At 38.2% G+C, this 27166-nt stretch overlaps 1 protein-coding gene across 1 annotated transcript in view; it reads left to right on the top strand.

The window, feature by feature from the left end:
- LOC150075985 (prolow-density lipoprotein receptor-related protein 1-like) overlaps positions 1–27166 on the top strand; it is a 1358636-nt gene that overhangs the window by 193849 nt on the left and 1137621 nt on the right. Inside the window, 1 exon segment of the mRNA XM_090387555.1 lies at positions 17256–17387. Within this exon segment, the coding sequence (XP_090243681.1) occupies positions 17256–17387 (132 nt within the window).

Here is a 27166-nt window from a genome sequence, read left to right as displayed (position 1 = left end):
GAGAGAGAGAGAGAGAGAGGTTTGGGGGCACCACACCAGATGTGGGAACAATATTCCATGGTAGGGCAGATTTGCGATTTCTACAGAGTGAACAGCTGCTTGGAAGAAAAGTAATGTCAAGAGTGAAAGAGAAAACCAAGTTTTTTAGATGCAGAGGAAGCAATATTTGTAATGTGCTTGTGCAAAGAGAGATTAGAAGCCAGGGTAATCCCCAAAAGAGATATATCATCTTGCCTAGAAATTGGAGTGTCACCAAAGATAAGTATAAGAGCAGAAGAATCTTTTTTGAGAAATATAAGACAGGACTTAGTTTTAGAAGGATTGAAATCAATTAAGTTGTCTTTATCCCACTGGAGAATTACCTGGAGATTGGCATTTAAGGAATTGTTAGCGGATATTCGAGAAGTTGAAGCTAATCGAGCAGGGCAAGGTTTCTCAAAATGGAAAGTGGAATGCAATGTGCTATCATCAGCAAAACTATGGATAGGATTTCCAGTCAATGGAAGAAGGTCATTAATATACAAGAGGAAAAGAGTGGGGGAAAGAACTGAACATTGGAGGACACCAGCATTAGTGGAGAAGTTAGAAGCTAATCGAGCAGGGCAAGGTTTCTCAAAATGGAAAGTGGAATGCAATGTGCTATCATCAGCAAAACTATGGATAGGATTTCCAGTCAATGGAAGAAGGTCATTAATATACAAGAGGAAAAGAGTGGGGGAAAGAACTGAACATTGGAGGACACCAGCATTAGTGGAGAAGTTAGAAGCTAATCGAGCAGGGCAAGGTTTCTCAAAATGGAAAGTGGAATGCAATGTGCTATCATCAGCAAAACTATGGATAGGATTTCCAGTCAATGGAAGAAGGTCATTAATATACAAGAGGAAAAGAGTGGGGGAAAGAACTGAACATTGGAGGACACCAGCATTAGCGGAGAAGTTATAAGACAGAGAGCCATCTATCATCACCCTCAGTGAGCAGTCATAGAGAAAACTGGATAACCGATTACAAAAAACAGTTGGCAAACCATAAGATGGAAGCTTGTTTAGAAGACCTTTATGCCAAACATGATCGAAAGCCTTTGATATGTTAAGAGCAACTGCTTGTGTGTCACCGAACTTTTTCATTGAATTTGACAATAAATGGGTAACATAAGCCAGAATATCATCAGTGGATCAACACTGACACAATTCATACTGGTGATCTTGATCAGACAGAAGGTTTCTAGATAGTTTAAGAGTTGGCTGTTAATTGATTTCTCCATTACTTTAGAAAGAATAGAAGTAATTTCTGTGGGACGATAATAGGATGGGAAGGATTTGTCACTCTTTTTAGGAACTGGCTGGATATGAGCAAATTTCCAAGCAGAAGGAAAAATACCTTTACCTTTGGAATAAGAAAGTGAAAAAAGGTGGCAAAGAACAGGAGTAAGTTAAGGAGTGCAGGTTTAGAACAATTGGAGAAATACCACCAGGACCTGGAGCTTTCTGAGCATCAAGTTTCGTCAAAATTCTTCTGACATCCTCTTGACAGAAGACCACAGGAGGCATTGAATGGAGTGTGTTGGGAATGGTGGGAGATGTTTTACCAAGATCATTAATACATGAGTTGGAAGAAAAATGGGATGCTAGCAGGTCAGCTTTATCCTTGGCTGAAGTGACAACAGACCCATCTGGTTTTGACAGAAGTGGGAGCAGAGATGGGCAAAAGTTGTGGCCAATAGCTTTGGCAAGAGACCAGAATGCTCAGCTACTATTAGGGCAAGAAGCAAGTTTTCTAATCTTAGTCTGTTCAAAATCTAGTTTGGACTGATTAATAACTGCTTTACAATTGTTGTGAGCTTTGGTGTAGGCAGAAAATAAAACTGAAGAATTGGAAACAAGCCATTTATGATCTGCAGAATTCTTCTCTTGAACAGCCTTAGCACATTTATTGGAAAACCAAGGTTTAGATGAAGATGAGATTTTAAGGTGGAATGTGGAATAAAAGATTCCATTCCTACAAGAATAATTTCACTGGCAAGATCTGAGCAAACATTGATATCAGAAGTTTTGAAACAGTAATCCGACTGAGGAAAAGAAGAAAAGAAATCTTGCAGGTCATCCCATTTTGCATTCTTGTAATACCAAACAACATGAGGTTGGGAATAGCCATGAGATAAAGGCTCCATTGGAGAAGAGACAATCATCAAGTTGCAATCTGAGGTGCCTAAAGGACCACTCACTTTGACCGTGTACCGAGAAGGGTTATTTGTGAGAAAAAGATCAAGCGTGTTGGCTGTATGGTTAGGATTGTCCGGTATTCTAGTAGGTAAATGAACAATCTGTGCGAGGTCATTAGTAATTGCAAAAACCTCAGCATCTCGACCAGCTGGATCTGTGTGACTAGAAAACGGAAGCCAGCTGGAGTTGTGAACATTAAAATCACAAGGAAAATTACCTCACTGTTAGGAAATTTTTACTTGAGAAAGTCAAATTGCAAAGAGTGGAAGTTGAAGAGTTCCAAGTGATTATTGGAGTTGGGAGAATGGTAGAGATAACAGATGAATTTGACAGAATGAGGTAGAGAGATTTTAAGCCAGAGAATGTCGAAAAGAGGAGATTCCAAATTACCAAGTCTCTGACAGGGAATATTTGAACGGACATATGCACAAGTACCACATTTGAGGTGAAAGGAATAATACAGCGAATAATTTGGGCAACTGAGATGAGCAGCGGTTGAATCAACCGATAACTGAGATTCTCTCAAAAAAAGTACAGGAGGTTTGGTAGACTGAAAGTGGAAATGGACATCATTGAGATTAGAACTGAAACCACATATATTTGTGAAATGATTGGGAGGTTTGATCTTTTTGCAGATAAGTTTGCTCTATTAGTTTGACAATTCATGGTGTATTTAATAGTAAGAAAAGGTTGGGGGAGGGATGCTGTATGAAGCAATGAAATTTTTGGATATGGCATTCACATGTTAAGAATATACCCAGATCCTTGGCATAACGTCGCCTCGAAAATGCCCCCTGCATATACACTACTCAGATTCCCTCCAGTCACTATCTGGCAGAGTTGAGGCAGCAAGATTATACACTAGCTGATCTGAAAGCCTCCTAGAGAGGTACCAATAGGTTTGGTCCGGGGTACTAACTGGTGTCCGGCCTGAACACTGCTTCAGAACTGTATCCTTGAAATGTAAGAAAGTTTGAACCTCGCCATGGTGTGCATCATAACCTCAAAAGACATCAATCATACTGCATGATGGAAGAGGTGGGGGAGGGTTAACTGGAACTTAGCTCTGGGGACTAAACATGGGTTCCACAACTTCAAGCCTCCGATAAGCAAAGTGGTGGTATTGCACTGGTTGATGAGAGTCATCTACCACCTAGTATTGCCTGGTAACACAGAGGGGTGGCATTCCTCCATGTGGTGTGGGCACCACACCTCGACCCTTGCTTATGTCGGATTACATCTGGGTGGTCACCCACAGTGTACTTGCACATGGGTGTTATACCCAGGATTACTAACAGTCCCACCATGGTGAAGGTGCAAGCAGAGGATTTAGCTGTCATAGACTGTCCGAACTTTGCCGAAATTGGGTCCTCTTGATTTGAGTGTCACCCGAATATCAGTTCCATGAACGTTTTAGTCCCAGGTAGCAAGCACAATTGTCTGGCTTATCTGAGAGAATATCTGCGACAGCCCCAAGGACCAAAGATACAATTCCAACATATTTGACTTGTTTTATATTATTGACTACTATTTTTTTCTCTCACAATTTCCTAAAATGTTAATAAACCCATTTTGAATCTCTGGTGATAAATATGAAGATTCTTTCCTAAGAGAGATGAATGTTTAATTCTTAAAATATGTTCTTTCAAAACTGGGTCATAATTTGATAGCAACTCTACTGTTTCTATAAAATTTCCTTTATTTGTAGAAAATATGGATTTATCATGTACACCACTAAAAGGAAGATTCTGAAGAGCCAGAAATAATAAGATTACATCTAAAAGCCAAAGTAAAATCTCTCTCTCTCTCTCTCACTCAAGAATGTGGTCAGTAGTGGAAAACCTTAGGTGCAGGATTGAAACGTGAAACTACTAAGTTTTAAATCCTGTGATAAAGTTGGATGTTTTGATTTCTGTATTCTCCAATGAAAATAGTTTGCTGCAAAAAAAAAAAAAAATTTTCCTGATGATGGTGAGTAAACCATCCATGTTCTTAAAATTTTTTCTATGTTTGGCAGTGACTTATAAAACCAGGAAGTTGTTAGCTGTCAACATTTCACTTTAATTTTTTCTCTTGCTCTTTCAACACTGTCAAAAGATCCATCATTATTTTGAAAATATTCACTTCCTTTCTTAATAAAATAAATTCAAAAGTTATCTGGTACTGGGATAGGCCAAAAAATTGATGCCAGAATACTTTAAAAATAAGTTTATTTAATCTTTTTCAGAATCTTCTCTCTCTGCTTGTGTATTTTCACTAGATTCTTTTCCATTAGTGGATGAATAACTTTCTCTGTTAGATCCTCTTTGAGAAGAAGATGACACTTGTACTTGCTCTTCTGATTTATCATGCTGAATATCTGTTGCAGTGTTGGAGGTGTAACATACTTGAACAATGATCCAAACACTGCTAGAATAATTTCTTCTCTTGCTTTCTTTGCTTTTCTTTGTTGAAATGTGCTGGGTTGATTTCACTTCATTTTGTACTCATATGTAGGGACCTATATAAAGAAGTTCATTAAAAAATGTAAAATATCTGTAAAATGTAAAATGAGTAGAAATCAAAATGAAAAATTTGTTTCCAGTAAATATAAAGGCTCACCTGTATACTTTATAAAAATCTACTTATCAGAAATGTAGTGCTAACTTAATGACTTGTAAGATGAACTTTGTAAAAAAAAAGTGGTAAAACTAAATTTGTTTGTAAAGGCAGAATATTGTTTTGATCCCCAGTTTTATGTACAAATTTAAATGCAAGTATTATTATTATTAACCATATGGTGCAAGGAAGCCTGAGACTTATGCTGCACCAGCCAAAAAAAAAAAAAAAAAAATTCCCGCATCGCATTACCCTGAGAGAGAGAGAGTGAGAAGTTGAAGGGATTCAACAAGAAAGAGAAGAATGATGATATCCAGCTCAGGACCCTGGGTTTGCCAAGCCCATACCCACCAGATGTTAGTCATAGTCAGTTAATATAAAAATCAAAGTATCTTGTCATTAATAAAATTGGGTCAAATAGAAATTTCAACTGACAACTGTAAATGTAAGGGGAGAAAGATAAATTTAAAAAATAAAAATTCTGTACCAGGTACATAATGTATCCTGCTGCTGGCATATTTAATGTGTTTTTCATTTGAGCCATCGACAGGTGTTAAAAACTTTTTCATTTTCAGATGTTAATAAAATTCATGGATAATATAACAATGTTTTTATTTTATAAATAATAATTACATATCGGTTACTGAAAATATTGGTCTGTGAAGACTAAAATAGAATATATAATTTTTACATTGAGGAGATTTTAGTTCATAACTAAATACCATCTATAGTTGTTCCCTTACATATAGTTTTTATCGCAAGATCTGATGACATGTACAAGTTGAAGAATGTTTTCATAATTGTGCAGAATTCTTTTCCAGCCTCAGAGTTTAATCGTAAAGAAGCAAATTACATTCATTCTGAAAATGCCAGGTGATTTTAAACCAGATGCATTTTCAAATTAATGCTTTTCCTATTTTCTGAAAGTTTTTTTGCTATCTTAAAACCTTAATATTTCTGTTTCTAAATTACTTAGCTTTCCAACGATATGCTATAAATCCACATTATCCTGTTTATTATGTGAGAAAATTTCCTTGATCACATGTTCATATTTTTCACTGTCCTGGAAAAAAAACTACTGCAACTTTCAGAGGTTTGAAAGTTTTCCCTCTTGTATAGAGCTAAGATGAAGCTCCGTATGATTCCAACAATACAAGTTACAATAATTCACGTCTGGCGGAAGTTGAAGATGACGTCACTTCCGTTATGCTTTTCGCATGACTGTTTTTCATTACAAAATTTTGGAATAATGCCAGTAAAAATGTTTTTAACGTCAAAAGTTGAAATTATTTTGTTAAAGTTAATACTTTCCTTCTCATTTATTCAAATGATGGCACCTAGGACGGACCCCATCCCCACTACGCCACTGTTATAGAGACAACCTATGCATTTCCCTTCTCCTATAGGTAACTATCTAGTTGATTTTGAATTTATCCAAACTGTCAGCCTCTACTGCCCACGTAGGTAACATATTCCAGTAATTTATAACTTGCTGGCTAAAATAAAACTTTTTGGAATCCAGTCACTTCCCATGTAGGTAACATATTCCAGTAATTTATAACTCGCTGGCTAAAATAAAACTTTCTGGAATCCAATCTAAACATCTCGCCCCAGTAACTTGAATTTATGGCCTCTAGTTCTAGAATCATTTATAACTGTAAAAATTTCATTCTCATTCATTTTAGTTTAGCTTCTCAGAACCTTAAAGGGTGATAAGAGGGCACTAAAGGTGATATTGTTATACATGTTGGAACTAATGACATTAAGAGTAAGAGATCTGCAGATTTACTCAACAAGTACAGCTCAGTGTTGAAAAAAAAGTCGCGAGTTAGGGTTGGATGTGAAAGTGTCTGTAATTCTGCCCAGACATGATAGGAGGGAGTATATGGTGAGAGCCTTGTCGATCATTTCGGCCTTGGAGAGATTGTGTAAGGCTCAAGGGTAGAATTTTTTTCAGCCTGTTCTGTGCTTGTTGACAGGAGGACTGCTTCTACAGCGATGGGGTACACTTAAATAGAGAGGGTGCAAGAATATTTGCTTATTCTATCGAAGCAGTGTTAGGTGGGTCGGAAAACTGCTAGCTTGAGGGTATATAGAGACTAAAAGGTTAACAGTGGCCACAGGCAGAGGCAAAAGTGATTCTTGCACTGCTTCTGTTGGAATGAGCAGCAGCATGGAAAGCAAGGCAATGGAGCTTTCCAGGAGTCATAGTGAAATAAATAAATATCTGGGCTGTGTTAGAGTAACTAAGAGTAGAAACAGGTGCATGTACACCAATGCTAGGAGTATAGTTAATAAATTTAAAGAGTTTGAAGTGCTAGAAAAGACATCAAAGGCAGATATTGTTGAGATATCAGAGACGTGGAATCACACAGATATAAGCAGTGCAGAATTGGAATTTGGGGAGTACAATGTGTAAAGAAAGGATAGGCAGGACAGGAAGGGAGGAAGTGTTATGCTGTTAGTTAAGAAACATATAAAATCTAAGGAAGTGCATCCAGTTGATGTTAGTGGACAATACAATGTTGAGTCTGTTTGGTGTGACATAAGCACTGGGAAAGGAAAAATGAGAGTGGGTGTGTATTATAGGGCTAATGAATCTGATGAGTATTAGCATTAGTAGAGGCATATGATGCAAGCTTATGCAGCATCAGCCAAAAAAAAAAAAAAAAACCCCTTCCACTTCACCCCTCCGTTCTTTCGAAATAACTGTCCAGCTCAGCCTTAAATTTATTTAGGCTATCAACTTCCACAACAAGCGATGGAAGTCTGTTCCACCAACCAACTACCTGCTGGCTAAAGGCAAATTTCCGCACATCTAACCTACATCTGTCTTTCCTCAATTTGAATTTATGCCCTCTCAGGTGATTATTCTGAGCAAGAGGCAGCATCCCATCAGCATTGAGCATGCTCAAACCATTCAAGGCTTTGTACACCTCTATCAGATCATCTCGCCGGTGCCTAGTCTCCAGACACTGTAATTTGCAAAACCTAAGCCTTTCTTCGTAGGAGCAACCCTTCGTTCCGTTCACTAACCTTGTTGCCCTTCTCTGTACTTGTTCCAGCAGCTCTACATCCTTCTTGAAATGAGGCTTCCAGACCTGTATACAGTAGTACTCTAGGTGCAGCCTGACCATTGCCTTATACAAGGGAATAATCACCTCCCTATCCCTGCTAGAAAAATTCCTGTATTTCATTGATAAGACACCATGAGCTACTCTTGCAGCCTGTCTGCACTGCTCAGAGAACTTCATATATGCCTACACAATTACCCCCAGGTCCTTTTCATTTTCTACCACTGTCAGTGTAGTACCACAGAGTTGATACGTTGCTCTGAGGTTGCTGTTTCCCATATGTAGTACTTTGCATTTGTCAATGTTAAACTTCATTTGCCACCTCTCAGCCCATCTGCTCAACCTTTCCAGATCCTGTTGCAGCAGCATAGCGTCAGTAGCATCCTTAACAACGTTACCAACCTTTGTATCGTCTGCAAACTTGGACATTAAGCTTGATATACCATCATCAATATTGTTTATAAAAACAGAAAAGAACAATGAACCCAACAGTAAACCCTGAGGAACTCCACTACTGACATCAGTCCACAATGAGCAGTGTCCATTAATTACCACTCTTTGTCTTTCGCCATTCAACCATCCCTTTGTCCATAGCAACAATTTGCCACCAATGCCACACTGCTACAATTTGTGCAGCAGTCTTCCATGTGCAACAGTATCAAAAGCCTTTCTAAGATCCAAGTATATAATATCAAAGTTATTCCCTGCATCCAGTTCTTTTGTGACTGCATCATAGTATCCAATCAAATTGGTCAGGCAAGACCTCCCCTTAACAAAACCATGCTGTGTCCGAGCTATAGCTGAAGTCTTGTCTAGATGATCCTGCAGTGCTTCTTTAACCAGTGCCTCCATTAATTTTCCAGTAACAGAAGTTAAACTCACAGGTCTATAATTACTTGTGTCAGCCTTTGATCCTCCCTTGTGAATTGGGGTCACATTTGCACATCTCCAGTCCATGGGTACCTCCCCTGAGTCCAAGGAAGCTCTCATAATTTTGGCTAAGGGTTTGCTTACTTCCTTTGCTGCCTCCTTTAATATAACTGGATAGATCCCATCCACCCCAGGTGCCTTTCTTGTGTTTATCTTCAACAATTTCTCCTCCACTTTACTCTCAGTTATTACAAGATTCTCTAGCTTACTGCTAGAGTTGAATACACCTCTGGCATTCCCCTCGCTGAATAACTCCTCATGTGTGAATGTCGATGCAAAATATTCATTTAGTTTGTTAGCTACCTGAGCAGGGTCATCAACAGTTGACCCATCGATATCAAGTGGACCAATCTGATTCATCCCCTTCCTTCTAGAGTTTACATAAGTAAAAAACTCTTTGCTGTTTTTCTTCGCATCCCTTGCCAAGGATCTCTCGTAATCTGCCTTCGCCTGCCTAACCTCCTTTGTAACTTGGTTACAGATCAACTTGTATCTATCATAGTGTTTGACGTGTTTACCGTTCGTAAATAGCCGCCATTGTTACGGGAAAATTAATCAGTAAAATCTATTAATCTTGTCGAATTTCATTGGCAATTAAATTGTACTTTTAACTATACACATAACCACTTAGGTTACGTAACATAAATAATTAGTAACAATAAATAATTAATACATAACTTTATACGGAAGTTATATAAAGGATTTCGTAGATAACACTAGTTACTGAAGCATAAATATTTCGTTGATAACACTCGTTACTGAAACATAAATATTTCGTAGATAACACTCGTTACTGAAACATAAATATTTCGTAGATAGCACTTGTAGATTTCGTATATAACACTCGTTACTGAAACATAAATATAGCGTTATAACTATGTTGGGATACAAGTTTAGGATTTAATTTTGTACTGAAATTGAAATTTTATTGAAAGTAAATCGAAATCATGACTCAAACCAGAGCAGCAAATCAAAAGGCTCAAGCTAATGGGAATGCTGTGGCTCAGGGGAGAACTGAGGGGGCCAGTTGCCCTCTGAATCACAGCCTTTTAAGATGCACTATTTGCTTGATGTTTGCGGAGCAGTCAGGTATGGGACATGATACTGCCATGGGGGATGTCTTTGTATGTGCGCGATGCAAGGAGTGTAAGGAAATCAGGCGACAACTCAGCGTTGTTATGGGCCTATATGAGAGCTTGAAGGACAGGGTGAATGCCCTCGAAGGATTACAAGTGAGGGGCCCATCAAGCTCTCAGCTGCCCACACCAATGCCAGAGCTTGCACTTGGTCATCGCGCAACACAGCGGCAACCCCCAAGGCAGAATGCGCTGGTCCCAAAGGAACTAGTAGTTGTTGGTGACTCTATTGTCAAGGAAACGGGAAACATGCTTTGTAAAAAGGATAGGTGGAACAGGACCAGGTATGTCTGCCAGGGGCAAAAGTTGATGACGTTGTAGAGCAGATATCATCTTTTAAGGGCACAAAAGGTGATATAGTTGTACACGTTGGCACTAATGATATTAAGAGTAGGAGACCAGCGGAATTACTTAACAAGTACAGGTCACTGATGAAAAAAAGCCGTGAATTAGGGTTGAATTTGAAAGTGTCTGCAATTCTGCCCAGACACGATAGGAGGGAGTATATGATGAGAGCCCTGTTGATCAATTCGGCCCTGGAAAGATTGTGCAGGGCTCAAGGGGTAGAATTTTTTTCAGCCTGGTCTGTACTTGTTAACAGGAGAGACTGCTTCTACAGGGATGGGATACACTTAAATAAAAAGGGTGCAAGAATGTTTGCTGATGCTATCGAGGCAGTGTTAGGTGGGCCGGAAAACTGCTAGATTGGGGGGATACAAGGACTAATAGATTAACAGTAGCCACTGGCAGAGGAGAAAGTGATTCTTGCACTCCTTCTATTGGAATGAGTAGCAGCCTGGAAAATAAGATGCAGGATATTTCAGAGACTGCTGGGAATCGTGGGGGTACAAGTGAACACATGGGTTGTGTTAGGGTGGCTAAGAGGAAGAGCAGGTGCATGTATACTAGCATGTACACCAATGCTATGAGTTTAGTAAATGAATTTGATGAATTTGAGGTATTGCTCAAAACATCAAAGGCAGATATTGTTGGGATTTCAGAGACGTGGTGTCACACAGATATAAGGAATGCAGAACTGGAATTTGGGGAGTACAATGTCTGCAGAAAGGATAGACAGGATAGGAAGGGAGGCGGGGTTATGCTATTAGTTAAGAAACACATAAAATCCAAGGAAGAGAAGCTAGTCGACATCGCTGGACAGTGCAGTGTTGAGTCAGTTTGGTGTGACATAAGCATTGGGAGATCAAAATTGAGAGTAGGAGTGTGCTATAGGCCTAATGACTCTGATGAGTATAATAAGAAACTGAACAGAGAAATAGAGTGGGCCAGTAAATCAGAAAGTCTTATAATGGGGGATTTTAATTTCCTAGATATTGACTGGAATTTGTGGGCTGGTCACTCAAACACTAGCAAGGCTTTTGTCGATTTATTGGATGATTGTTTTCTGCATCAGCATGTTCGGGAGGAAACTAGAGGGAGTAATACTCTTGATTTGATTATCAGTAGTGATTCTTCATGCATTAAGAATCTGCAGATAAATGAACGACTAGGTGGCAGTGATCACAGTGTTCTGAAGTGGGAGTTACTCAAAGAGGTAACTACCATTAGGGGAAAAGGGAAGGGGTATTGCTTTCGTAAAGGCGACTACGATGGACTGAGACAGTATTTAAATTCTGTACAGTGGGATCAACTGATGATGTTACCAACAGCAAATTCAAAATGGGAAGCACAAAGAACTTATCTTGGAAGCTACTAGCTTTATATACCAACTAAGAAATATTGTTCAAGGTTTAGGCCAAAATGGATGTCAGATGAACTAATGAGGCATATGGCAGAGAAGAAAAATGCATGGGATACATACAAATTAACACGTGACACAGAAGCCTATGATGGATACAAGTTGATCGGTAACCAGTTACAAAGGAGGTTAGGCAGGCGAAGGCAGATTATGAATGCTCCTTGGCAAGGGATGCGAAGAAAAACAGCAAAGAGTTCTTTACTTATGTAAACTCTAGAAGGAAGGGGATGAATCAGATTGGTCCACTTGATATCGATGGGTCAACTGTTGATGACCCTGCTCAGGTAGCTAATGAACTAAATGAATATTTTGCATCGACATTCACAAATGAGGAGTTGTTCAGCGAGGGGAATGCCAGAGGTGTATTCAACTCTGGCAGTAAGCTAGAGAATCTTGTAATAACTGAGAGTAAAGTGGAGGAGAAATTGTCGAAGATAAACACAAGAAAGGCACCCGGGGCGGATGGGATCTATCCAGTTATATTAAAGGAGGCAGCAAAGGAAGTAACCAAACCCTTAGCCATAATTATGAGAGCTTCCTTGGACTCAGGGGAGGTACCCATGGACTGGAGATGTGCAAATGTGACCCCAATTCACAAGGGAGGATCAAAGGCTGACACAAGTAATTATAGACCTGTGAGTTTAACTTCTGTTCTTGGAAAATTAATGGAGGCACTGGTTAAAGAAGCACTGCAGGATCATCTAGACAAGACTTCAGTTATAGTTCGGACACAGCATGGTTTGGTTAAGGGGAAGTCTTGCCTGACCAATTTGATTGGATACTATGATGCAGTCACAAAAGAACTGGATGCAGGGAATAACTTTGATATTATATACTGGGATCTTAGAAAGGCTTTTGATACTGTTGCACATGGAAGACTGGTTCACAAATTGGAGCAGTGTGGCATTGGAGGCAAATTGCTGCTATGGATAAAGGGGTGGTTGAGGGGGAGAAGACAGAGAGTGGTAATTAATGTAATGTACACTGCTCATCGTGGACTAATGTTAGTAGTGGAGTCCCTCAGGGTTCAGTATTGGGCCCTTTATTGTTTTCTGTATTTATAAATGATATTGATGATGGTATATCAAGCTTAATGTCCAAGTTTGCAGACGATACGAAGGTTGGCAGGGTTGTCAAGGACACTACCGACACTATGCTGCTGCAACAGGATCTGGAAAGGTTGAGCAGATGGGCTGAGAGGTGGCAAATGAAGTTTAACATTGACAAATGTAAAGTACTACATATGGGAAACAGCAACCCCAGAGCAACGTATCAACTCTGTGGTACTACACTGACAGTGGTAGAGAATGAAAGGGACCTGGGGGTGGTTGTGCAGGGAGATATGAAGTTCTCTGAGCAGTGCAGACGGGCAGCAAGAGTAGCTCATGGTGTATTGTCAATGATATATAGGAATTTTTCTAGCAGGGATAAGGAGGTGATTATTCCCTTGTATAAGGCAATGGTCAGGCCACACCTAGAGTACAATATACAGGCCTGGAGGCCTCATTTCAAGAAGGATGTAGAGCTGCTGGAATGAGTACAGAGAAGGGCAACAAGATTAGTGAATGGAACAAAGGGGTGCTCTTACGAAGAAAGGCTTAAGTTTTGCAAATTACAGTGTCTGGAGACTAGGCACCAGCAAGGTGATCTGATAGAGGTGTACAAAGCCTTGAATGGTTTGAGCATGCTCAATGCTGATGGGATTCTTCTTCTTGCTCAGAATAATCACCTGAGAGGGCATAAATTCAAATTGAGGAAAGACAGATGTAGGATAGATGTGCGGAAATTTGCCTTTAGCCAGTGTGTGGTTGGTAGGTGGAACAGACTTCCATCTCTTATCGTGGAAGTTGATAGCCTAAATAAGTTTAAGGCTCAGCTGGACAGGTATTTCGAACGAACAGATGGGTGAAGTGGAAGTGGTTATTTTTTATTTATTTATTTTACTTCTTTTTTTTTTTTTTTGGCTGATGCTGCATAAGCTTGCTTTCTTGCATCAAATGCCTCTACTAATGCTAATAGGCTTCTGTGTCACGTGTTAATTTGTATGTATCCCATGCATTTTTCTTCTCTGCCATATGCCTCATTAGTTCATCTGACATCCATTTAGGCCTAAACCTTGAACAATATTTCTTAGTTGGTATGTAAAGTCTAGTACCTTGCAAGATAAGTTCTTTGAATGCTTCCCATTTTGAATTTGCTGTTGGTAACATCATCAGTTGATCCCACTGTATAGAATTTAAATACTGTCTCAGTCCATCGTAGTTGCCTTTACGAAAGCAATACCCCTTCCTTTTACCCCTAATGGTAGTTACCTTTTTGAGTAACTCCCACTTCAGAACACTGTGATAACTGCCACCTAGTGGTTCGTTTATCTGCAGATTCTTAATGCATGAAGAATCACTACTGATAATCAAATCAAGAGTATTACTCCCTCTAGTTGCCTCCCGAACATGCTGATGTAGAAAACAATCATCCAATAAATCCACAAAAGCCTTGCTAGTGTGTGAGTGACCAGGCCCCAAATTCCAGTCAATATCTGGGAAATTAAAATCCCCAATTATAAGACTCTCTGATTTACTGGCCCACTGTATTTCTCTGTACAATTTCTTATTATACTCATCAGAGTCATTAGGCCTATAGCACACTCCTACTCTCAATTTTGATCTCCCAATGCTTATGTCACACCAAACTGACTCGACACTGCACTGTCCAGCGATGTCGACTGGCTTCACTTTCTTGGATTTTATGTGTTTCTTAACCCCTCCTCCCTTCCTATCCTGTCTATCCTTTCTGTAGACATTGTACCCCCCAAATTCCAGTTCTGCATTCCTTATATCTGTGTGACACCATGTCTCTGAAATCCCAACAATATCTGCCTTTGATGTTTTGAGCAATACCTGAAATTCATCAAATTTATTTTCTAAACTCCTAGCATTGGTGTGCACACAAATATACATGCTCCTGCTCTTCTTCTTAGCCACCCTAACACAACCTATGTGTATACTTGTACCCCCATGATTCCCAGCAGTCTCTGAAATATCCTGCATCTTATTTTCCAGGCTGCTGCTCATTCCAATAGAAGCAGTGCAAGAATCACTTTCTCCTCTGTTAGTGGCTACTGTTAATCTATTAGTCCTTGTATCCCCCCAATCTAGCAGTTTTCCGACCCACCTAACACTGCCTCGATAGCATCAGCAAACATTCTTGCACCCTTTCTATTTAAGTGTATCCCATCCCTGTAGAAGCAGTCTCTCCTGTTAACAAGTACAGACCAGGCTGAAAAAAATTCTACCCCTTGAGCCCTGCACAATCTTTCCAGGGCCGAATTGATCGACAGGGCTCTCATCATATACTCCCTCCTATCGTGTCTGGGCAGAATTGCAGACACTTTCAAATTCAACCCTAATTCACTGCTTTTTTTCATCAGTGACCTGTACTTGTTAAGTAATTCCACCGGTCTCCTACTCTTAATATCATTAGTGCCAACGTGTACAACTATATCACCTTTTTTGCCCTTAAAAGATGATATCCACTCTACAACGTAATCAACCTTTGCCCCTGGCATACATACCCTGGTCCTGTTCCGTGGTCCTGTTCCTGTTCCATGGTCCTGGTCCTGGTCCTCAGGTAGAGTACCTTTATGTTCCCATCACTGATGTTCCCATCAGAGCACATCGTTGCTCTTCTCTGCACTCATTCTAACATATTCACATCCTTTCTGTGGTACCCAATATGTGGTCTAACTATTGTCTTATATGGTGGAATATTTACCCCTTTATCCCTGCTATCATTGACAAATCCCTATGAGCTGTCTGAGCCGCCTGTCTGCACTGCTCAGAGAACTTTGTGTCTGACTGCAAAATTTTCTGCAGGTTTTTTCATTCTCTTCCACCTTGAGTGTAGTACCTGTAGTTATGTCATCTTTTGGATTACTGCTACCCATATACAGTAATCCCTGGATAACATAATCCCTTGCATTTTTCAATGTTAAACTTCAATTACCACTTCTCATCCCATTTGCATAATTTTTCTAGATCTTGTTGCAATAGTATACCCTGATTACTGTCATTAACCACCCTATTAACCTTTGTATCATAAGCAAACTTAGATATTAAGTCTGATATGCCTTCCTCAATATTGTTAATGAATTCATAAAAAACAATGTGCTCTGCACAGAACCATGAGGGATCTCACTAATAACTCAAAGAGCAGTGCACTCCAATGGGATAGTTATCATCTGTTCCAGGTACTTCATTTACTTTTAGCTTCAACAATTTCTTTTCCATTCTGCTCTCACTTATTACAAAATCATTTAGCTCTGTTATTAATATACTGCTGGCATCCATAGCCATAAAAAAATTCTTCACATGTGAATATGATGCAAAATATCTTGTTCAGTTTTTATTTCCTGAGCAGGATCATCAACAGTTTATTATTTGTATCTAGTGGACTAGTACAATGGACCCTTTCCTTCTAGTGTTAACATAAATTAGGTAGAGTAGATTAGATTAATAGTCAAATCCTTCTTGAAAAGAGATGGGTGGACAGTCTTGTTTATAGAATCTTGAGATAAAAAGAAGCAATAATCAGAAAGTGCATTTTCCCTATATTTTGGCATTAGAGGAGAGGCTGCACATTCTGCACTGCTGCAGTTAATCGATATATTTTCATTTGGAGATGAAATAACTTAAGACAATGTTTCTCAAACTGTAGAGTGTGATCCCCTGTGGAATCACAAGCCTCTTAGGGGTGGGGGTTGAAACTGGATATGGTTGAATATGTAATGTATAAAAAATCATCTTTGTTTATAGTAAAAATGAGGGTTAAATTTCAAATATGTTATTATTCATTATACATATATATTATACATATGTTATGTTATATATTAATACATATGTTATTATTCAAATATGTTATTACTCTTCATTAACCAAATCACAAGGCACAAACCCCTTTTCTGACTTACATGCTATTATGTTTTTTTTATCATAGTGTTGGTAGGTGTAGTTGTGATAAAAAAAAGTCTGAGGTTAATGAAGTTTTATTTTATGTCTCTTCATTATTAATTAACCATATTTATATTTCTTACTACACAATTCCAAATTTTATATATTTTTTGTTTATTTTCACTAAAATGTTAGCTATCAAAGTTATTGGGATTTTTTTATTGTCCAATTTTAACCTCACTGTAATCATTAGTTTTGCTCATGGAGGAAGGGGTTGCACAAATTTGTTTAGCATTTTAGGAGGTTGTAGATCACAAAGTTTGAGAACCCCCTGACTGAGGGGATTCTCAAAGGACAAGTAACAGAAAATTTTCAGCATATTTTCTTAACTGGTATCTATTAGGTCCTGTTCAAGCAGGATTATCAGACTCCATTGTACATAGTCCAAGTAATGTGTGAAATTTGTAAATTTATATGTAGTCAACTTTTTTTTTCTTTATATCTAGTGAAGCTGTTAAAATTTTGTGTACTTTTATTTTTTAGAAATTTTTCTCTATAGTGATAAAACATTGTCATTATTTGTCTTTTAATAGTCAAACACCCCTGCAGAGTTAACAATGGAAACTGTGAGCATGTTTGTATTCCTTTTTACAAATCTGGAACTCCAGTTGCTCGGTGTAGTTGCAAGGCAGGATACAAATTGAGCCGTGGTACCAGATGTGTTGGTGAGATTACTTTGATGATATTTATTTGATAATATTATTAATTTGATAAATTAACATTTATTAATTTGGTGATGTATTAATTTATTATATTATATTATATTTTAATTTGATGAAGATTAGCCTAACCACTGATAACATCAACCGTTAGTCTAATCCTTTATCCATTAAAAATTCAGGGTCCTTCAGTGATCAGTTTCAGAACTATTTTGGTTCCATCATCAGACAGCAGGTAGCCTTATTAGTAAATTATTCAATAAATCCATTCACCACTCAACCTTATGTTGAGTGGTGAATGGATTTATTGAATCTAGACAAGTGAAATGGTAGATTAGAAGAAAAATTCTGATTGAAAATGTAACTTGTGAATAATGGATTTGCCTACTGAGTGATCTTATAAGTGATTAAAAATGATATTAGTTACTTTAGGTTGGTATTATGGACAAATGTAGTTGTTTATAATGAGCCAAAGCGTGAATGCTGATACCATCACTGGAGGGACAACAACAGTGTCCCCAGATGGTCAACTGAAAACTTAATGCAGAGAATTGTTGAAATAGTACTTTGTTTCTTATCTTATTGAAAAATAAGGTTAATTATTTAATAAAATACTCTTATACCAAGTGACTAATTCTGAGTTAGTTTATTAATTAAAAAAAAAAAAAAAAAAAAGGTAAGCAACAACTGCTATCAATCCACTGCAGGATGGAAGCCTCCTCAACAATTCATGTTGAGGGAAATGAACCATAATCTGCCACACTGGTCCAGTTCTGGTTGGCGGATCGACTGCATTTAGCAGTCAGGAGCTTGAACTGCAGTCTACACCAAGAGTATGTGGTACTGCGCTCCCACTCCTGACCACTTGACTACGGAGGCCTTGGTTTATTAAGTACTATGATTTAATTACAATAAATTTGATAAAGGTGACATTTTAAGACCCCCCATCCAAATCCTACCATCAGACCAATGCATGGGCTAAAATTAAAGTAAAGCAGAGTATAGAGTAAAGGTGCAAATTAATTTATGAACAGAGATGTTCAAGCTTTTTTAAACACTGAAAATTAATGCTGTATAGAATAATGAAATATAGTAAAATAATGACAATAATAATAGATTAATTTTAAATAACTTTGGACTCTGATAAAACATAACTGATAACAGCTCCTCACTCTCTGGTTATCAAACTAAGATTGCTGCATTGAAATACTACTGAGGCTTTTATGTTTTGTCAAAGTCTAAGGCAAAATGGGGCATTCTGTTTATTGACCATTGAGAAGAGTACGCAAACTTACAACGCCTTGATACCATAGAATTAAATTTAATCTTAATCTTTTTTATGTTTTTAATTAAGTTAATTAAAATGGGATGAAAGTAATGTTTTTCATTACAACAACAACTGAAAGTACATAAGTGACGTAACATTACTAGAAAGGTGACATAGTTAACAAAAAAAAAAAAAAATCCTCATTGGCAGAAACTTTTCTTGAAAAACAAAAGTTAAGATCTGCAGTTAAGTTAATTTTAGGTTTAAAAAATAAATGTATCCAGCTCCATCTATCAAATGAAGTGTGATGTTCAAAAATTATTTATTTTCGGGTTTATATGAGCTAATATATAAAAGAACATGACAAAACAGTTTAAAGCTCTTATGCAATATTTATTCTTGGAAAAAAATATTCACAAAACCTTCTATCCAGATAATTGACAATGTTATTTATTTTAGAGCCCCCTCCTTTGAATTCCTTGTTTGTCCCTATGTGGATGGGCAGAGATGGAACATCCAAACTATCTACAGAAATCTCTTCCTGCTATATGCATTCTTGAAAAATTTACTTCTGTCTGTCCATTCTTCAGACCACTATTTCTTTATATCCTTTTTTTAATTTAGTCCCATGTTGATAATAACTCCAAAAATATTTAGTTTATTTAGTGAAACCTAAACCAGTCACATGATATCGAACATTTGGAAATTATATCTTATTTGTAATAATCTCCCCCCCCCCCAAATTTCTTCAGAAAGGTTTATCAATTTCCCAATTTCACCATCAGAAAGGCAGTTTACATAAACATCAGTGAAGATCCACTTAGTTTTTCAGTTTGTTTCTAATACTTCTGTTTTTAAGAGGCTTTATCCATGTGAATTTAAGAGGCATTATTGACATTATTACACATTGGCTAGAATAGCAGTTTTATGACCCACCTGACACTTCCTTGTTAGATAGCATCAGCAAATATTCCTATATCCCTTTTATTTAAATGTATCCCTTCCCTGTGAAAATAGTCTCCTTTGTTAACAAGCACAGACCATGCCGAGAAACATTCTATCCTGTAAGCCTTGCCCAGTCTCTCCAGGGCTGATCGATTGACAAGGCTCTCTTCATGTACTCCCTCCTATCATGTTTAGACAGAATTGCAGACACTTTCTGTTTCAATGATCATTACTTTTTCTCAATGTTGTTCTGTACTTGCTAATTAAATCCTCAGATCTACTCTTAATATCATTAGTACCAACTAATGATACTAGGATTAAGAGAAACATGACAATATCACCTTTTGTGCCCTCAAAAGATGACTGCTGCTCTATGTTATCAACTTCAGCCTTTTAGCATTAGTATTAGTAGAGGCATGTGATGCAAGAAAGCAAGCTTATGCAGCATCAGACAAAAAAAAAATAATAATAATAAATAAATAATAAAATAAAAAAAATAAAATAATAAATAAAAAATAACCACTTCCACTTCAACCCTCTGTTCGTTCGAAATACCTGTCCAGCTGAGCCTTAAATTTATTTAGGCTATCAACTTCCACGACAAGGGATGGGAGTCTGTTCCATCAACCAACCACCTGCTGGCTAAAGGCAAATTTCCGCACGTCCATCCTACATCTGTCTTTCCTCAATTTGAATTTATGTCCTCTCAGGTGATTATTCTGAGCATGAGGCAGTATCCCATCAGCATTGAGCACGCTCAAACACATGCCCATTCAAGGCTTTGTACACCACTATCAGATCACCTCGCCGGTGCCTAGTCTCCAGACACTATAATTTGCAAAACTTAAGCCTTTCTTCGTAAGAGCACCCCTTTGTTCCATTCACTAATCTTGTTACCCTTCTCTGTACTCGTTCCAGCAGCTCTACATCCTTCTTGAAATGAGGCCTCCTGACCTGTATACTGTACTCTAGGTGTGGCCTGACCATTGCCTTATACAAGGGAATAATCACCTCCTTATCCCTGCTAGAAAAATTCCTATATATCATTGACAATACACCATGAGCTACTCTTGCAGGCAGCCCATCTGCACTGCTCAGAGAACTTCATATCTGCCTGCACAACCACCCCCAGGTCCCTTTCATTTTCTACCACTGTCAGTGTAGTACCACAGAGTTGATACGTTGCTCTGGGGTTGCTGTTTCCCATATGTAGTACTTTACATTTGTCAATGGTAAACTTCATTTGCCGCCTCTCAGCCCATCTGCTTAACTTTTCCAGATCCTGTTGCAGCAGCATAGTGTCAGTAGTGTCCTTGACAACCCTGTATCGTCTGCAAACTTGATATACCATCATCAATATCATTTTAAAATACAGAAAACAATAATGGACCCAACACTGAACCCTGAGGGACTCCACTAATAACATTAGTCCCCGATGAGAAGTGTCCATTGATTACCACTCTCTGGCTTCTCCCCCTCAACCACCCCTTTATCCATAGCAGCAATTTGCCTCCAATGCCACACACTGCTCCAATTTGTGCAGCAGTCTTCCATGTGCAACAGTATCAAAAGCCTTTCTAAGATCCAAGTATATATTATCAAAGTTATTCCCTGCATCCAGTTCTTTTGTAACTGCATCATAATATCCAATCAGATTGGTCAGGCAAGACTTCCCCTTAACAAAACCATGCTGTGTCCGAGCTATAACTGAAGTCTTGTCTAGATGATCCTGCAGTGCTTCTTTAACCACTGCCTCCATTAATTTTCCTGGAACAGAAATTAAACTCACAGATCTATAATTACTTGTGTCAGCCTTTGATCCTCCTTTGTGAATTGGGGTTACATTTGCATATCTCCAGTCTGTGGGTACCTCCATTGAGTCCAAGGAAGCTCTCATAATTATGGCTAAGGGTTTGCTTAGTTCCTTTGCTGCCTCCTTTAATATAACTGGATAGATCCCATCCACCCCAGGTGCCTTTCTTGTGTTTATCTTCAACAATTTCTCCTCCACTTTACTCTCAGTTATTATAAGATTCTCTAGCTTACTGCCAGAGTTGAATGCACCTCTGGCGTTCCCCTCGCTGAATAACTCCTCATGTGTGAATGTTGATGCAAAATATTCATTTAGTTTGTTAGCTACCTGAGCAGGATCATCAACAGTTGACCCATCGATATCAAGTGGACCAATCTGATTCATCCACTTCCTTCTAGAGTTTACATAAGTAAAGAACTCTTTGCTGTTTTTCTTTGCATCCCTTGCCAAAAATTTCTCGTAATCTGCCTTTGCCTGCCTAACCTCCTTTGTATCTTGGTTACAGATCAACTTGTATCTATCATAGACTTCTGTGTCACATGCTAATTTGTATGTATCCCATGCATTTTTCTTCTCTGCCATATGTCACATTAGTCCATCTGACATCCATTTAGGCCTAAACCTTGAACAATATTTCTTAGTTGGTATGAAAAACCTAGTAGCTTCCAAGATAAGTTCTTTGAATGCTTCCCATTTTGAATTTGCTGTTGGTAACATCATCAGTTGGTTCCACTGTATAGAATTTAAATACTGTTTCAGTCCATCGTAGTCGCCTTTACGAAAGCAATAACCCTTCCCTTTACCCTAGTTACCTCTTTGAGTATATACCACTTCAGCACACTGTGATCACTGCCACCTAGTGGTTCATTTATCTGCAGATTCTTAATGCATGTGTATGAGCTTAATGCATGAAGAAATAATACTAATAATCAAATCAAGAGTATTACTCCCTCTAGTTGCCTCCCGAACATGCTGATGTAGAAAACAATCATCCAATAAATCCACAAAAGCCTTGCTAGTATGATTTGATTTGGAATCATTTGAATAGGTCTGAAAGATATTGTTTGGAAAGAGGCAAAATAAGGGCACAAGTCAATAACAGGTAAAATTAATTTTAAAGTGGGTCAAAATAGTGGTGTTGGTGTTGAAAGCTGAATTTGAGGTACTTAATGAAACAAAGAGGGGAAAAGCTTAAGGGACAATGATATTTATATGAGTGGATGAAAGAAGATCATGCCACAAGGTAACACCAAGATTTTTTGAATTGGTTAACAAATCCCATCTGTTCCTGAGAAACATGACAATTCATAAATATTGAAGATTTTAGCTGATGTCTGGAGTTATATAGCTTGCACCTATTTGAAGACATTGTTTTCACTGAGTGATTATGGGATGAAGCTGAAACTAGATTGTAAAATACAGTCTGTCCTCGTATAGCACGATAGTTGCGTTCCTAGAAATCCTCGTGCAATGCAAAATCGTGCAATATAAACAACAGGCCCTATGGGAAAAGTAGGGTTAGGTGCCGACCACCCAAGATTGAACACACATTTGGAACCAAAACATAACCAAACACAATAAATAATCGGGTAATTTTAATCGTTATAAAATACGTAAGTATTTTATAACGATTAAAATACGTAATAAAAATAATATTATATTATAATAAAGTATTTTTAGTATTTTTTAATACTAAAAAAGTATTTTTTACGAATAAAATACGTATTTTATTCGTAAAAAATTTATTATATTAAATAAAATAGTCGTAATAAAATACTTACGTATTTTATAATACGTAAGTATAAATTAAAATACGTAAGTCGTAATAAAATATTGCTAATGCTTTTGCTTTTATGATACTAGGTTATGATACTAGCAAGTTTGCTTCTATCGTAAGCAAACTTGCTTTTTCCAAAGAGATGACAGCCGTTCCAATTCTTTGTGTCTTAATCTAATGGATTTTAATTACACTTTGAGTTGTTCCCGCTATGAAAGTTGTTTTTATTTTCTCCGCATTCTTTGTAATTCTCGGCGTTGCCTCATTTAGATCTGTAGCACGTGCAATATCACATGGTCTTTCATTTCGCTCAAAGCGTTTCACAATTTCATATTTTTTCTCTATTGACAGAGGCGGACTGGCCATAAGCCTTACGGGGGAAACCACGGTGGGCCGGAGGCCGGTGTGATTTTGGCCATAAACCGTAGTATGAGGCCACTATAAATTTTCCCGGGTAACAATTTTTGATCCAGTCCGCCTCTGTTTATCGATATTGCTTTTTGTTTTTCTCTGTGAATCTGCAGTGTCTTCACCAGGACGCTTCCTTTTCACACCTTTTAAGTATTTTACTCATTTTTAAAGCACAATTACAAAACAAGGAGGCACGCTTGATATACGTAAACAAAGCTGCGCGCGTGTAGCAACTGAATAAATAACACCGTAAAGGCCGAGATACACTATTAATTAACACCTCGCATTTTACTAAAGCACATTTTTGGAGGTTACTACCATAAAACAATAAAAACAATTTCCAGTTTCGTTTCTGCTGGTGGAATCTGTTATAAACTGGTAGTAAACTCCATCTAATTGCATTTGCGATTATACCGATAGCTGGAATTGTGTTGGTTTTTACGTAATTATGGTGAAATGCGTTTCCCCTTCACTGATATAAAAAACATAAATACATTTTCAGAATCTTCTTCGTTCCTATCGTGTTGCGTTCAGTTGGGGTGATTCCGCGTTCGACTGCCATTTCTTGTAAACACAAAGGCGAATCGTGCATAAGCGAATTCGGTTCGTGTTATATAAGATAACGTTCCCCTATTTATAAATCGTGTATGAACGAATTCGTGTAATGCAAACACGTGTTATACGAGGACCGACTGTATCAGTATTGGTGATAGAATCAATAACCTTTTTGAATTAAGCAGAAAATAGAGTTTGATGTCTAAAATTGGTATGCTGTTGCAAAGTCAATAAAGTATATGATGAACAGTAGCATTTAGCAAAAGAAAACAATGTGAAGGAAATGTAGTCGAGAATAAAATTGTTGACAATATTCGTTAGCAACTAAGTTATACTGTCTAGAAAATATGAAAACATTTTACTTGGCTGTGGTTCTTAACTGAAATACCCTAATAAGATTAGAATTAGCAGAGTTATATGATGCAAGAAAGCAAATTATACAATATCAGCTAAAAAAAAAAAAAAAATCCTCCCCATTTAAACCCATTCACTCGAAATGTTTGTCTAGTTCTGCCTTTAATTTAATTAAGCTGTCAATGTCTACAACAAAGGCAATTTCCGCACATGTATTAGTGGCATGTGATGCAAGAAAGCAAGTGTATGAGCTTATGCAGCATCAGCCAAAAAAAAAAAAAAAATCACACCATTCCCTCCAAATGCCTGTCCGGTACCTCCTTAAATTTATTCAACCTATCAACTTCCACAACGACAGATGGAAGCTTGTTCCAGCAATTAACCACCTGCTGGCTAAAGGCAAATTTCCGCACATCTATTCTACATCTGTCCTTTCTTAATTTGAATTTATTCCCCCTTAGGTTTGTAATCTGAACAAGTGGAAGGATCCCATCAGAATTCAGCGTGCTCAACCCATTCAAGGCCTTATACACCTCAATCAGATCACCACACAGGTGCCTAGTCTCCAGCCACTGCAATTTGCAGAACTTAAGCCTCTCTTAGTAAGAGGATCCCTTCATTCGTCTGACCAATCTTGTTGCCCTTTTCTGTAAACGTTCAAGCAAATCTACATCCTTCCTAAAATGAGGCCTCCAGACCTGTACGCAGTGCTCAAGACATGGCCTGACCATTTCCTTATACAGAGGGACACAATCACCTCCTTTTCCCTGTTAGCAAAATTCCTATATATCATTGACAAAACCCCATGACCCTCCCTGGCAGCCTGTCTGCATTGCTCAGAAAACTTCATATCTGACTGCACAATTACTCCCAGGTCTTTTTCATTTTCTACCACCTTAAGTGTAGTACCACACAGTTGGTACTTTTCTCTGGGGTTACTTCTACCCATATGCAGTACTTTGCATTTGTCACGGTTAAACTTCAGTTGCCACTTCTTAGCCCATCTGCCAATTATCTAGATCCTGTTGCAGTAGCACACTGCCATTACTGTCATTAACAACCCTGCCAACCTTTGTGTCATCTGCAAACTTCGACACTAAGCCTGATATACCTTCATCAATATCATTGATAAATATACAAAACAGCAGTGGACCCAACACCGAACCCTGTGGGACTCCACTAATAACATTAGTCCACGAAGAGCAGCACCCATTGATTACCGCCCTCTGTCTTCTCCCACTTAACCATCCTTTTATCGTTAATACCATTCTGCTCCAATTTGTACAATAGTCTTCCATGTGCAACAGTGTCAAAAGCTTTCCTGAAATCCAAATGTATGATATCAAAATTTTTTGCATCCAGTTCCTTTGTAACCACATCATAATATCCTATCAAATTTGTCAGACAAGACTTTCCCTTAACCAACCCATGCTGTGTCTGAATTATTGCTGCAGTCTTGTCTAGATGATCCTGCAATGCATCTTTAACCAGTGACTCCATTATTTTACCCGGAACAGAAGAAAACTGACTGGTCTGTAATTACTCATGTCACCCTTCGATCCCCCTTTGTGAATTGGGGATACATTTGCACATCTCCAGTCTGTGGGAACCTCTCCTGAGTCCAAGGATCCTCTCATAATTATGGCTGAGGGTTTGCTTAGTTGCTTTTCCGTCTCCTTTAATATAACTGGATAGATCCCATCCACCCCAGGTGCTTTTCTTATGTTTAACTTCAACAATTTCTCCTCCACTTTACTCTCAGTTATTACAAAATCATTAAGTATCCTGCTACAATTTGATAACCTTCTGCCATTTTCAAACCTTAATAATTCCTCACATGTGAGGAATTATTAAGGTATTCTACAACTCTTTCCTCAGTTTGAATATATGTCCCTTCAGACAATTAATATCTGCAAGAGGAAGAATCCCATCAGCATTAAGCTTTCTCAAACCAATACACCTCAATCAGATCACCTTGCAGATGCAAATTAGTGTCTCTCCAGACACTAATTTGCATAACTTAAGCCTTTCTTTGTAAGCGCAACTCTTTGTTCCATTCACTAATCTTGTTGCCCTTCTCTGTACTCATTCCAGCAGCTCTACATCCTTCCTAAAATGAGGCCTCCAGACCTGTATACAGTACTCAAGGTGTGGCCTTACCATTTTTGCACTGCCCAGAAAAAAAATCATATCTGACTGCACCCTCAGGTCCTTTTCATTCTCTAGCACCCTGAGTGATATGTTATGTTACTACACAGTTGATATGTTACTCTGGGATTACTGCTACCCATATGCAGTACTTTGCATTTGGCAATGTTAAACTTCAATTGCCACCTCTTAGCCCATCTGCTCAGCTTTTCTAGATCCTGTTGCAATAGTATACTGTCATTAACAACCCTGCCAACCTTCATATCATCTGCAAACTTGGACATTAAGCCTGATATGCCTACATGAATATCATTAATAAATACAGAAAACAACAGTGGACCCAACACGGAACCAAGGGGGCCTCCACTAATAACATTAGTCCACAAAGAGAAGTGTCCATTGATTACAACTCTCTGTCTTCTCCCACTCAACCATCCCTTTATCCATTGCAGAAATTTGCCCTTGATGCCATACTGCGCCAGTTTGTTACAGTAGTTTTCCATGTGCAACAATAT

Source organism: Mastigoproctus giganteus, chromosome 13 (assembly GCF_048544385.1).
Source record: "Mastigoproctus giganteus isolate SK-2022 chromosome 13, ASM4854438v1, whole genome shotgun sequence".
Classification (NCBI taxonomy): Eukaryota; Metazoa; Arthropoda; class Arachnida; order Uropygi; family Thelyphonidae; genus Mastigoproctus; species Mastigoproctus giganteus.
The sequence above is the reverse complement of the archived record's forward strand: the minus strand, read 5'-3'. Positions and strand labels throughout refer to the sequence as shown.